This window comes from Oreochromis niloticus, linkage group LG11 (genome assembly GCF_001858045.2).
Source record: "Oreochromis niloticus isolate F11D_XX linkage group LG11, O_niloticus_UMD_NMBU, whole genome shotgun sequence".
Taxonomy (NCBI): domain Eukaryota; kingdom Metazoa; phylum Chordata; class Actinopteri; order Cichliformes; family Cichlidae; genus Oreochromis; species Oreochromis niloticus.
The window spans coordinates 36,330,175-36,343,465 of NC_031976.2; the positions used below are offsets into that span (position 1 = coordinate 36,330,175).

General features: G+C 42.5%; 1 protein-coding gene and 1 long non-coding RNA gene across 10 annotated transcripts in view; one reads left to right on the forward strand and one right to left on the reverse strand.

The window, feature by feature from the left end:
* gabbr1a (gamma-aminobutyric acid (GABA) B receptor, 1a) overlaps positions 1 to 13,291 on the reverse strand; it is a 128,022-nt gene that overhangs the window by 97,498 nt on the left and 17,233 nt on the right. For all 6 annotated transcript variants that reach the window (XM_005456072.4, XM_003451260.5, XM_005456070.4 and 3 more), the window contains one exon: positions 6,645 to 6,830. In XM_005456072.4, coding sequence (XP_005456129.1) covers positions 6,645 to 6,830 — 186 coding nt within the window. The remainder of the gene's footprint in view (positions 1 to 6,644; positions 6,831 to 13,291) is intronic.
* The window catches only part of LOC109204200 (uncharacterized), a 35,262-nt gene that overhangs the window by 18,589 nt on the left and 3,382 nt on the right, over positions 1 to 13,291 (forward strand). For 3 of the 4 annotated variants that reach the window (XR_003222297.1, XR_003222299.1, XR_002063767.2), the window contains exons 2-3: positions 6,715 to 6,860; positions 13,021 to 13,150. This is a non-coding gene — a long non-coding RNA (uncharacterized LOC109204200). The remainder of the gene's footprint in view (positions 1 to 6,714; positions 6,861 to 13,020; positions 13,151 to 13,291) is intronic. The other variant, XR_003222298.1, reaches the window with a different exon arrangement.

The following is a 13,291-nucleotide window of genomic DNA, read 5'->3' on the forward strand; positions in this document are numbered from 1 at the left end:
GTGTGTGTGTGTGTGTGTGTGTGTTTGTTTCCAAAATCCTCATTTATTTGCACTAATTTGAACAAATCTTTTCCGACAGCGGACACGCCATCTGCTGTAACTGAGAACACTGATGGGCGTCAGTGACATCACTAATACCCACTCAGGCTCTTCACCGTTTATTCCTGACTGTTGTTTCATGTACAGGACGTCATTTGCTTTACCTGCCCGTGCCAACGGTACAGATGACCCTTTGAGGATTTCCACTGTGATTGGCTGCATTATTTATTGCTTAGCAACAGTGCTCCACTGATGGGAGAGCAGGTGTTTGCAATTATCTGTCATCTTTAAAGCCTAATGCTCCTATTTTCGGGAGGCAGACTCTGAAACCCAAGTGAGCAGTGGTAAAATACTGAGCTACAGCGATTCTGTGGAAGAGACACTCGGGAGAAAATTAAAATATAATACAGTACAGCATGCTTGTCCCCACCCCCCAGGCCAGAGTATATATCTATATATTAAAAAAAAAAAAAAAAAGTTTCCACCTGGCTCACTGAAAATCAGCAGAATTCTTGGTATAATACCTTTAGTATATTTAATGAATCTCCCAGCCATAATTCAGAAGGAATCATTCAGAAGGAATCCTGGCTAAAAGATTCAAAGGGAATCAAAGAATCGCTGCTACAAGTTGAGCCTGGTATCAAAAAGAAACCTTTCAGATGCTCCAACCAGTCTTGCGCAGCTACCTATCCCATGTGATTAGATGACCCTTGAAAGTTTACCCAGAATGCTTTTTAAACTTTTCTCCAGTAAATGACCAGAAAATAAATCAACATCCGGGGTACAGGTGCTTGTTTCTGTTCTTCTACATCACAGACATTAAACTGGTGCAGTTTGCCTCTGATATATACCCCATGATAAGATGCCCATCATTGGTTAGAGAAAAAGCCGTGCTGACGATAACAAACCCATTTTGGAGTGGCTGTAAACTTGATTTGGTTGTGGGTTTTGACAGTTTAAATGTGGCTTTCAGCCCTAAAAGGACTGTGCAGCTATCTGCTGTTATCATGGAGTTATGAGGGATCAAAGATGCTGGAAAAAATAAAGTAGCTAAAAGTGCCAGATTTCCACCCACCCCTGTGTACTTTGATCAGGTGGGAGGTGGGAGGCTCTGAATGATGAATAAACTGTCACATCAACTTTCTGGGATCTGGAAAATCCTATTTAACCTTCAAGTGACCAAGCAGAGCCATTTATAAGCCCAGCTGTATATTACTAATGCCACTGTGATATTTTTAATCATTACAAGAACACAAATACATGTAAGTGTTGTTTTTATGGGGGGGGGGGGGGGGGTTCATTACAGGCTTTAATTTGAATGTTTTGTGCTGAACTACCAGAGTTAGAGCACACAGCCAGAACTTAGCACCCAAAATGATGACGAAAAGAAGAGCCCAAGCGATTTATTGGTAGGCCAGTATTATTGGCTATTTTTAGATATCTACCCGTCTAACAGTATCAGCTTTTAAACTGCTCAAGGACTTAAACTTTGTAACAGAGGGAAACACCCTTCATCCATTCCATGACCGCTGGTGTTGCATAGTTTGTCCACCAGAGGGCACTCTGCAAATTCCCTGTTGTGTTTTTAGTCACCCATATATTTTATATATATATATATATACACATATAAATACTTAAAAACCTCATTCACATTTAGGTCCTCTTTCACTGAAGCGCGATAAAATCTTAGCTTAAGCCTCTTAGCCAATGCTTCTGCCTCCTCATTTTTTATAACAGTCTCTTCCAGGAGGTCAATTTTGTTTTGCACAACCACGATTACCGACACTAACAAGCTGATCTACACTACGGCAGCAGTGATCAGTGAGATGCTTGGCTACAAGTTGAACAGCCACAAGGGGCAGTACCCTCCATGGAGAAGGAGGCTAGAGGGCAAGATCAAAGTAGCACGGAGGGAGGTTAGCCAACTAACGGAGTTGCAGAAAGGCGCGACAAAGAAGGTGCATAAGAAATACAACAAGCTGTCCATACCTGAGGCCTTGGAAACTGCCAAGCAAAGACTCACAGCCTTGGCCACCCGCTTGAGGAGGTACACCAGAGAGATAGAAGGCAGGAGAATAAACCAGCTGTTCTCCACAGAACCAGCAAAGGTGTACTCTCAGTGGCAAGGGAACAATAATAACAGAACAGCACCACCAAGGCTGGAGATGGAGCAATACTGGAAGGGCATATGGGAGAAAGACACAACCCATAATGGCAATGCTCAGTGGCTAGTGGATCTGAGGGCAGACCATAGCGACCTCCCTGAACAGGGTCCAGTAACCATCACAGTGGCAGACATCCAAGAAAAGGTCTCCAGTATGAAGAACTGGACAGCACCAGGCCCCGACATGGTTCACGCCTACTGGCTGAAGAAGCTGACTGCACTCCACGAGCGTCTGGCAGCACAAATGAACCAGCTGCTAGTTAACGAGAGACACCCGGAATGGCTAACTGAAGGTCGGACGGTCCTGATCCCCAAGGACCCCAAGAAGGGACCGGTCCCATCCAACTACCGACCAATAACCTGCCTCAGTACTACATGGAAGCTCCTGTCAGGCATCATATCGGCTAAGATGAACAGGCACATGGGTCAATACATGAGCGGGGCACAGAAAGGGATTGGCAAGAATACCAGAGGCGCAAAACACCAGCTACTGGTAGACAGAACAGTCAGCCGAGACTGCAAGACCAGACTGACCAACCTGTGCACAGCCTGGATTGATTACAAGAAGGCCTATGACTCAATGCCCCACAGCTGGATACTGGAATGCCTAGAATTGTACAAGATCAACAGGACCCTAAGAGCCTTCATCAGGAACTCAATGGGGATGTGGCACACAACACTAGAGGCCAACTCCAAGCCCATAGCACAAGTCACCATCAAGTGCGGGATCTACCAAGGAGATGCTCTGTCCCCACTGCTGTTCTGCATAGGCCTGAACCCCCTCAGTGAGATCATTAACAAGACTGGCTACGGATACCGACTACGGAACGGAGCAGTTGTCAGCCACCTCCTGTACATGGATGACATCAAGCTGTATGCCAAGAGTGAACGAGACATCGATTCACTGATACACACTACCAGGCTATACAGCAATGACATTGGAATGTCATTCGGGCTGGAGAAGTGTAGTCGGATGGTAACAAAGAGAGGGAAGGTAGTCAGAACTGAGGGGATTGAACTACCAGAAGGCAACATTGCAGACATAGAGGACAGTTACAAGTACCTGGGGATCCCGCAAGCGAATGGGAACCATGAAGAGACCGCTAGGAAAGCTGCAACCACCAAGTACCTGCAGAGGGTCAGGCAAGTCCTGAGGAGTCAGCTGAACGGTAAGAACAAGATCCGGGCCATCAACACCTACGCCCTGCCCGTGATCAGGTACCCTGCTGGGGTAATAGGCTGGCCAAAGGAGGAGATAGAAGCCACTGACATAAAGACAAGAAAGCTCCTTACCATGCATGGAGGGTTTCACCCCAAGTCCAGCACCCTGAGGTTGTACGCTAAGCGGAAGGAAGGGGGCCGGGGACTGGTGAGTGTCAGCACCACAGTCCAGGATGAGACAAGAAACATCCACGAATACATCACGAAGATGGCCCCAACTGACAGCGTGCTCAGTGAATACCTCAGGCAGCAGAAACCCAAGAAAGAGGAGGAAGGCGAGGAACCATCATGGAAGGACAGGCCCCTGCACGGTATGTACCACCGGCAGATAGAGGAGGTGGCTGATATACAGAAATCCTACCAGTGGCTGGACAAAGCTGGACTGAAAGACAGCACAGAGGCACTAATCATGGCAGCACAAGAACAAGCTCTGAGTACAAGATCCATAGAGGCTGGGGTCTATCACACCAGGCAAGACCCCAGGTGCAGGCTGTGTAAAGATGCCCCAGAGACAATCCAGCACATAACAGCAGGGTGCAAAATGCTAGCAGGCAAGGCATACATGGAGCGCCATAACCAAGTGGCCGGCATAGTGTACAGGAACATCTGTGCCGAGTATAACCTGGAAGTCCCGAGGTCAAAATGGGAGATGCCCCCAAGGGTGGTGGAGAATGACCGAGCTAAGATCCTGTGGGACTTCCAGATGCAGACGGACAAAATGGTGGTGGCTAACCAACCAGACATAGTGGTGGTAGACAAACAGAAGAAGACGGCTGTAGTGATCGATGTAGCAGTTCCGAATGACAGCAATATCAGGAAGAAGGAACACGAGAAGCTGGAGAAATACCAAGGGCTCAGAGAAGAGCTCGAGAGGATGTGGAGGGTGAAGGTGACGGTGGTCCCCGTGGTAATCGGAGCACTAGGTGCGGTGACTCCCAAGCTAGGCGAGTGGCTCCAGCAGATCCCGGGAACAACATCGGAGATCTCTGTCCAGAAGAGCGCAGTCCTGGGAACAGCTAAGATACTGTGCAGGACCCTCAAGCTCCCAGGCCTCTGGTAGAGGACCCGAGCTTGAAGGATAAACCGCCCGCAGGGGCGCGCTGGGTGTTTTTATATAACAGATTATATTGAAATATGTGATTTTTAAATCTGTCTTAAAATTCCTATCAGGGATGAAAACAGCTCCGCAGAGATGATTGGAAACTGCAATTTGCATTACACCATTTTAGAATATGCATCATAGATAAAGGGAACAGTAGTGTAAGGCAAACACATAGTGCCATTAAATAGTATTCATGTTTACATTATTATTTGTTACTGGAGTATTATGTATTATCACAATTATTGAGCTAATTGCTTATATTTTTAAAGATAAAATTTGAATGTCTCAGTTCATTATTTTACATAGTTGCACTAATTTGCAGAAATGTCTAACAGACAAACTGTAGTAAAAGAAACACCTAAATCCATAACAGCTGTTCGACAGTCACTCAGAGACCACATGATGTTTCTCAGGATGCAAACTCTGGGAGGTCTGCCTCCGTCTCAGTGAGCATGCCCAGTTTTGTTGCTTATTAGGAAGAAAAACTTTGGTTTGGTTGAGGTGCAAACCTCAAGTTTGTAACATGAGGTTTACTGAGGCATGATTATTACTGCGGTGAGCAAGAAGGATGCCTGGCAGACAAGTAAAGATGAAGCATTCTAAGTATTTCGACATTTTAAAAAGCCTGTAATTACCTTGAACAAAGAACCTCGGTGGAAGAGCTCGTGTCAGATTTTATAACTGTGACATAATCTGACAAAATCACAGCTTACACAAGTGATGTACAATGACTGTGCTGTGATTTCAGCTGTATTTACATGTAAAATGATCACTGACAGGGAAAATTAGAAGCTACAGACAGTCTCTTACTTTGCACAGCAGCAGCTCCCACATAGAGGCTGTGCATGAGAACAGAGAGGGAGAGCAGCGGGAGAGCAATGGCTGCAAGAGCTGTGCTGCAGAGGAGTGCTGTACGCAGATTCTTCACTATGTGCCTCTGAGAAGGAGAAAAACTTACTAAAGGGGGATGGAAAGTTGCTCATTCTAGATAACAAAGTTGCTGATTAGCAAAAATGAGATAAACTGAAGCATGATGAACACTACTCAAAGTACAAGATGTCACATGCCCAAGCTGAGATTGAACATCCAGTTTAAATCCTACAGAAACAAATATTCAAGTGCATGCCTAATATTCTGTATAGTTTGTTTCTGTTAGCCTGAAAGCATCAGCTCAGAATCCAGAAATGGATCAGTGCTGTGTTTTTGCCTGTAGTGTCTCAATGCAAAGATTTTCAAATTAGTATAAAAAGCATTTAATCTGCTCTTTAGCGAAGCTGGAACCAGAGATTGGTTGCCAGTTCATTAAAAAGTCCTAAATAAGGCCGTAAATATTTTATATTTCATGACTGATTGATTTCTGTAACCAGCTATGAGCAATAATGTCATGGATTATATTTTAATAAATTGCATGAATTTAATGCCTGGAACAGAAAGAAGCATCGGTGTCCTGGATGTTTGATTCGTTTCCTGATAATTTACTGGAGAAAACTTTAAAAAGTCAATGTTGTGTAAACTTCCCAGGTCTGTATGACCACGTGTGCGACAGGTGACAGCCTATCAAAAACCTCCTTTGTGCCTACATCTTGTTACCAGCCTCATCCTCTAGCTGTGGTTCGCTCCGTGTTTGGCACTCGTTTGGTTTTCCAGGGAATGACCCAGTTATGACTCTTTATTAAAGCCTGAATATTATTCACATAATTAGTTGTTTAGACCTAATTTTATACCTCCCAAGGTCTTAAAATACATCAATGTTCTTTTATTGTTGCAGAAACCATGTATTAATTTGCCATCAAAGCAGCTGCTGTTTTAATTTTCTATTTATTAACCAATTTGCTGTTTTAGGTGTAAAATATCAATAAAGGCTCAATATTTTTCCTCACTGAGTAAATTATAGCCTCCAGTTGTTACTATGATTCATCACCATCATTTGCAACTCCAGTCATGGCTCCAGTCATAGTTTCAGTGTCATTAATTATGGTCTTTGTTGTCAGTCGGCTTGCTTCGCCCGCTGAATCTCTCATGTAACAGAAAATGGCATCCCACTATATGACATAATTATCTTAATTCTGCTAGAAGGCACAGTATAATGGAAAACCTGATATATTCTGAGACACTCACACAGGCAGGTGGGTTTAGGCGCGTCCCACTTGCCCAGCTTAGTGCAATGGCTGATGTTTCTGCCCTCCAGGATGAAGCCGGCGTGGCAGCTGTAATGAAGCACGGTTCCTTCCACGGGGGGCCCGGGAGGCTTCGCCGTCACCCTGCCGTTCTCCAGAGACGTCCACACCCGCGGGCACAGCAGCACTGGAAACAAGAAGAGAGAGTTATGGAAAGGTAAATCCATAAATACACAAAGAAGGAGTTGCACAAATGTTGCTCAAAGGGAGAGGAATTCATTGTCTGCACGATCGTGTGACTCCAAGTCCAGCATTAACCCTCGGCTCCATTTCTCTGTCTACCACCTCCCGAGGAAAAGCTCGGCCTTCTAAGCTGATTTACGCTCCGCTTTGTTCACTGCTCAGTTCCTCTCCTTGTTTAATGGAGTTGCTGTTCAGTACTGAGGTTTATCAGTACTTTCTCAGTAAAAAGCTGAAAACAGGATTTAAAAAAGCAGGAAGAGTGAAAAACAGTAGTAATGCTGTGAGTCATGAAACCAAATTGATGGGTTGAAAGACACTCAGAGGATAATTATGGTTTATTTAAACCTGGTGGATCCGCCATGGGAAGAAAAGAAACCAGTGAATGCTTTCCACCTCAGAATCACGTGATCTTACTTTCATACATATATAACGAAGCTTTCCTTCATGCTATGAATATTTTCTGCCATTTTCAAATTATAGAGGTGGGTTGAAATTTGGCACTTCTAAATGTTATTTTTTTGCTAATTTTAAGCCTTCATAAATTAATAAATTCAAGAGACAGTCACATTAAATTATCAGGACATGAAAAACACCATTTGATAATCACAATAATGGGATTTCTAACAGTTTTAAAAACATTGCTGCAAGAATTTAATGTCTATGGCACAGATGAACAGAAACAAGCTTTGGTACCTGTTAGCATTTTTGATCTGTTTTTAAAATAATTCACTGTTTGGCCTGATAGTTGATTAAAATGTAGTTCATTTATATTTTTGATAATTCACTGTTAATACTGATGGTTAATATAATGTGTTACCAAGCTTGAAAGCCATCTCCATTCAGGATAACGTTCACTTAAAAAACATTAACTGCTTCATTCGAGTCAATTAAAGGAGCAAAAAGAGCACGTCGCTCATTAAAACACGACCTTCATTCAGTAGAGAGTCTGCCTGATGCTGCTATGATTAAAATAGATGGAGGCTTGTTGTGCTTCATTTCTGTGGCATCAAATTTGGTAGCGCTGCAGTTGAGAATTTTTAGATCGGGTTCAATAACATCGGTGTCACTGACTCACAGCTATAAAGCTGTTAGTCACTCTCGTATTTACAGTTTTGATTAGGCACAAGTAAAAAAAAAAAAAAAAAGCCAGTTTTCCTTCAACTTTTCAATATTTTTCACATATCTGGTAATCAGCACATGTTGACAAGTCAAGATAGGGCGTTGTTGTATTTCACAAATCTCCCTGTGTATGTCTGCGATCAGGATTTTGCTCGGTACACCACCTTAGTGGATTTAAATCAAACAACCAAAATTTGGTTGAAGTGCCAACTTTCAGCCTTAAGTCAAGTTGTTTTACAAAACCTTTTCATTTACTGTTTAGAAGACACAGCCCTCTTAGTCAAAGTCACCAATTTTCAAAGTAATTGGATAATTATTATTATAATAATTGCAGAGGCAGAATTATAAAGATGCTGCCGGTGGCACCTCCCAGCCTCCTAGAAGATGCACCTGTGCTATGAATTTGGATATCCTATGCCAAGTTCTCACACTGACTTGATTTTCAGAAAACTTGACCTATGAGTGGACCATTGCAGTCCCTTCATTCTTTTCTTTTTCAGACACTCTGTTGTAGATTTGCTGCTGTGCTCGAGATCATCTCGAGATCATTGTCCTCACCTTTGATACAGAGGAATTCATGATTAACCAATAACTGTTGCGGTGCCCGGGTCCTCTGGCTGCAAAATAAGCCCAAATCATCACTCCTCCACCACCGTGCTGACAGCTGGTGTGAGGCATTTGTGCTGATATGCATGTGTTTGCACATTATGGCCAATCATCTCCACTTTGGTCTCGTTTGTCCAGAGGACACTGCTCCAGAAGTCTTGTGATTTGTTTAGATGTAACTTGGCAAACTAAGTCAAACTAAAGAGTTTTGGGGTTTTTTTTCTGGAACCTTCATAAACAAACCAATCTGTTTAGTCTTTTTCCAGTTGTACTGTCGTGAGCTAACTGAGTCTGAGGTGGTTTTTCTGGTTTCTCTGATGATTGCACCGTCTGATCTTGAGGGGAATTTGCTGGGAAGATTTTGGCACTGTGTTAACACAAACACACGTGAGTGCTCCAGACCTGCAAACTGTCTAAACCTCTGTTTTTACTGAGCTGCTCACAATTACATCTTAATCCTCTGAGTTCCAGTAGAAACAGTATGGGTGTGCTTGGGGTTTCTGCAGGACTGCAGAATCCTTTACTAGCCACGTCAGTCTGCACTTCAAACTGTTAACAGGAAACAGGAAGTAAGCCTGTTCCAACTTTCTTTTTTAAACAATAGAAGGCCCCAGGCTGGCAAACTGCCAATTGTAAAATAATCTGCCACATCAGCCAAATTGATGGATAGCTCAGCACTCCAAGTGTCATGTTTAACTGTGCAATCTTTGAGCCTTCACTTACTTTATGTTAGTCAGTAGGGCCTTCTGTAAAAAATGTTAAGCACCCTTGAATTACAGGAAAGTGAGCTGAATTAAACATGTCTCAGAGGAAAGTACTCAACCACCGTTTTAATCCAAATCTTATTTTTTGCTCCAAAAAATTACAGCAGTCGTGATCTTACTGATGGAAACCCCTCAAAAAGGGAAATTTGTGGAAAACATAGTCTGTTAGTAGGAGTTACAGAAGTAAAAGTATTTGGTTTGTATCAAATAAAGTAAGGCAGACTTTATATGCAATAAAACCTCCAACAAAGTATTTTGGGGGCACATCTGAGAGGTCTTGGTCTTCCACCAAAGGAAAATCACCAATGATATAAATCTGTTTTACCATTTGTAAGATTTTTAAATGGGGTTTCATTCAAATAAGCATAAAATACTTGTTTTTGTTTTTCATGGTTATGTTATTTCTGCCCAGAAATAAGAGGAAAATGACTGCTGCTAAATAAGGTAAAACACTGCTTTAACTACATGCAGATCAATCATGCTTCACTCCCCAAGCTCGCTTTTCTGAGCCAGAAAAATCCCTCCTCACAGCTGGCCACAGGCATGCTTCTAGTTAGCTTTAATCATGCCCAACGTGGTCTGGGGATAGCGTCACTCTCTCTGGAAGCAAGGCTAGTCATGATGCCACACATTTCATTAATTGTAATGAAAAGTGGCTCCACTCCAGAGTCTGTCGTCATGTAGTAGCCCTGTGATGTTCACGGCGACAATCTAAACGGGAAGAAAGGAACGCAATCAGACGGCAGCCTCGGTGACAGAGGCAACGGGTTAAAAAAAGTCTTTTTTTCCCCAAGGTTTTTCATCTCTTCTAGTTACGGCTGCTGCAGAAAGAAAAAGAACGACCTTCCCTACAGTCCACACATGAATAGATTCCTTCATCTGAGCAAGCACTGCAGTAGGTAAAAGTGGAATATAAATGAGCAAAAAGCTGAAAATGTGTCTGAGGTTTAAATGAATTCATCCTGTGAGATTATTTCTTTCCCTTGTTTGCATATTTTCAGGCACTAGTTTCTAGTACATCTGGCAGTGTTCCCACACACGTCTCAGAAACAAAACGGGCACAAAGTAATGACGGAGTCATTAGAAAGTTGGAAAATGGAAAGTTTTGCGTTAGTTACCAGGAAAAATAAAACAGGAATAGCTTTTTTCTTTTTTGTCTGATTGCCTGACAAAATGGCCGAGCTCTTCAATGTGTTTCTGTTAAGCTGCCGAGTTTGTCGAATCTTCCTTCCAGCATGCGAGTACAAAATAAAACTCCAATCTGCACATTGCAGCTTGTGCTCTTACGTAAGCCAGAGAAAACAAAAAATCCTGCTTCTGAGAGTGTACTCCTGGGAAGATTTCCACTGGTGTTAAATGTGAACTGGAACGGGAGGTTTAAACTGGGATTTGACTGGATTGCTGCCCTTATTTCAAAATTTGCAAGAGCTGATACAAATTTGGTTTGTAGAGAGATACAATAAATTTTATGGTGCAAATTTATTCATTAAACATCATCTAAATGTCTCTGAAGCAGCGACACAGACAGCCTCAGCGGCGACAGTACAGATCATTTCATATTTACATTTATTTATTTTATAGGCCTTCACTTATTTTCCAAGCACCTGAGTGAGCAGAGAGAAAAGGCTTCATCGCCCCTGTGGAAGAAACATATTCTCATGTCAGTGTCCCATTTTTTTTCTCGCTGGCCATGTGTGTCCAAAATGGGGTCATTAAAGTCCAGTTTAAAAGTCACAGGTTTACCTGATAGGAGGCCGTGGTTGTGGTTAAATAGTCAATTATGATCAGGAAGCTTCCTAACTGAGTCATGTGATCTGTAAGTATCTATGTGGCGACCATAAAGAGAGTGATCGTTATTCTCTAAATACTACGGAAAGTTGCATTAATGCTTCTTTCATCTCTCCCTTTCGCACATGCACTGGGACATCTTTATGAAATGAGATGAGAATCAGAATTCAAAGTGACAGACTAAAAGCCCGTTCACAGAGACACAAGGCTGAGAAGCACCACAGATCATATTGTGTAAATTATGTCTGCTCTTCCATCTTACACCATAACTTGCAAATATGCTGATGTGCTTTGAACAAACTGTTCAATTAATAGCCGAAATGGAAATAACAGTAATGCAGTCGAGTCTGCTCGTTATGGCCCGTGCAGCACTTTGTAACATAGGTTTAGAAAAATGCTCCATAAATAAAATATAATTAGCTAAATTAAAATGATCAAAGTGTGGAGGTTGTATTGCAGCTCTGTTTGCAAAGCTTACGTCCTCATTCTGAGCATTGTTGTATTGCCAGCTTTTAGGATTATGGTTAATTAATTTGACTTCAAAGACGCTAAAAGCTTTCGTAAAGGAACTGTTAAGGTGGATCGTCTTCAGCAGGAAGAGGAAAAAACGAGTGGACCAGAGGGTGGGCAGCATTTCCTATTACGGCCACTTCATCTCAACTCACTGTGATGATTAGTGAGCTTTTTTTTTTACATCAGTAACAGTGTCTGCAGTGATGTGGACGCTGTGCAGGTCAGTTTGTGGGTGTATCTACAAACCCAGTTCTGAAGCAGCTGGGTCACTGGGTAAAATGTAAAGAAAACCAGAACGCAGTGATTTTCACACCTCATAAACCAACGTCACAGCAGAACACAGTAACATATCAAACCTTTTAACTGAGAAACTATCATAAAATATTAACTCAAGACAAATTTGATGTGTGCAACACAAGTGCATGGGACGAGGCCAGAAATCAGTATAGGATGCCTGAGCCATCCTCAGCCAAAGCTCATTTAAAATGGACTGAGGCAAAGTGGAAAACTGTTCTGTGGTCAGACGAACTGAAAATTGAAATTCTTTTTGGAAAACACGAACACCACATCCTCCAGACTAAAGACGAGGGGAGGGTTGTTCAGCCTGTCAGTTCAAAAGCTTACGTCTCTGATGGTATGGGGGTGCATAGTGTCTGTGGAGCTGGGACATCTGGAAGAGCTCTATCGATGCTGACAGGTGTATACAGGTTTTAGAGCAACATATGTCATTCAGATAACGTGTTTTTTTTAAAGACCTTGCGTATTTCAGCAAAACATTTTTGAATCGTGCAGAATCGGGGTGCTGAACTGGCCTGCCTGCCGTGTTTTTGGTTTCATGGTGCATCATTAAAAGAAGACCCAGAACTCTTAAGCAGCTAAAATTCCTCAATCAGACAAGAATGGGACAGCATTCCTTTCCCAAAGGTCCCACAGCTGCTCTCCACAGTTCCCTGATGGACTTTAGTTAAAAGATGAGGGCATGCTACACAGTAGGAAACACGACCCCGTCCCAGCTTTTTTGTGACATGTTGCTGCCATCAAATTCAAAATTACTGATTTTATTTTCTTAGAATTTGACATTTTCCCTGCTTAAACATTTGATAAGTTCTATTGCTAAGAAATTATGGGTTTATCAGATTTGCAAATGATTGTATTCAGTTTTTTTTCTTCCCGGTGTAGAAGTCTGTGGGGAAGTGGCCTTTGCCTTCTTTCTTATTGAATACAGCATGATGTTACTGTTGCAAATGATGGGCTTTAGCAGAGTGAGAATTGGGAATAAACCAGAGCGCGCCATTGACAAGCAATTTGTCAATCACGAGTCATCAGTGTGTGTGTTGTCCCTAGGTTTCACAGTCAGATGCATCCCTCATTTATGACGTCTGCTTCCAAAAAGACGCCAGTTTGAGACTTCAGAGTGGGACGTCACTCACACCATCTTTTATATACAGACTGTGGTGAAAAAACATTATGGAAGGTGAGGTTTTTGTAGTTCATCATCTATAGATGTTGTAGTTTTAATGCAGACTCACATCAGCAACATCCGTTATGAGCTTATCAAGCAAACCAGCACAAGTGCAGATTCTCTGAGCAATGTGGTTGTTTTTCCTCTGAAGTC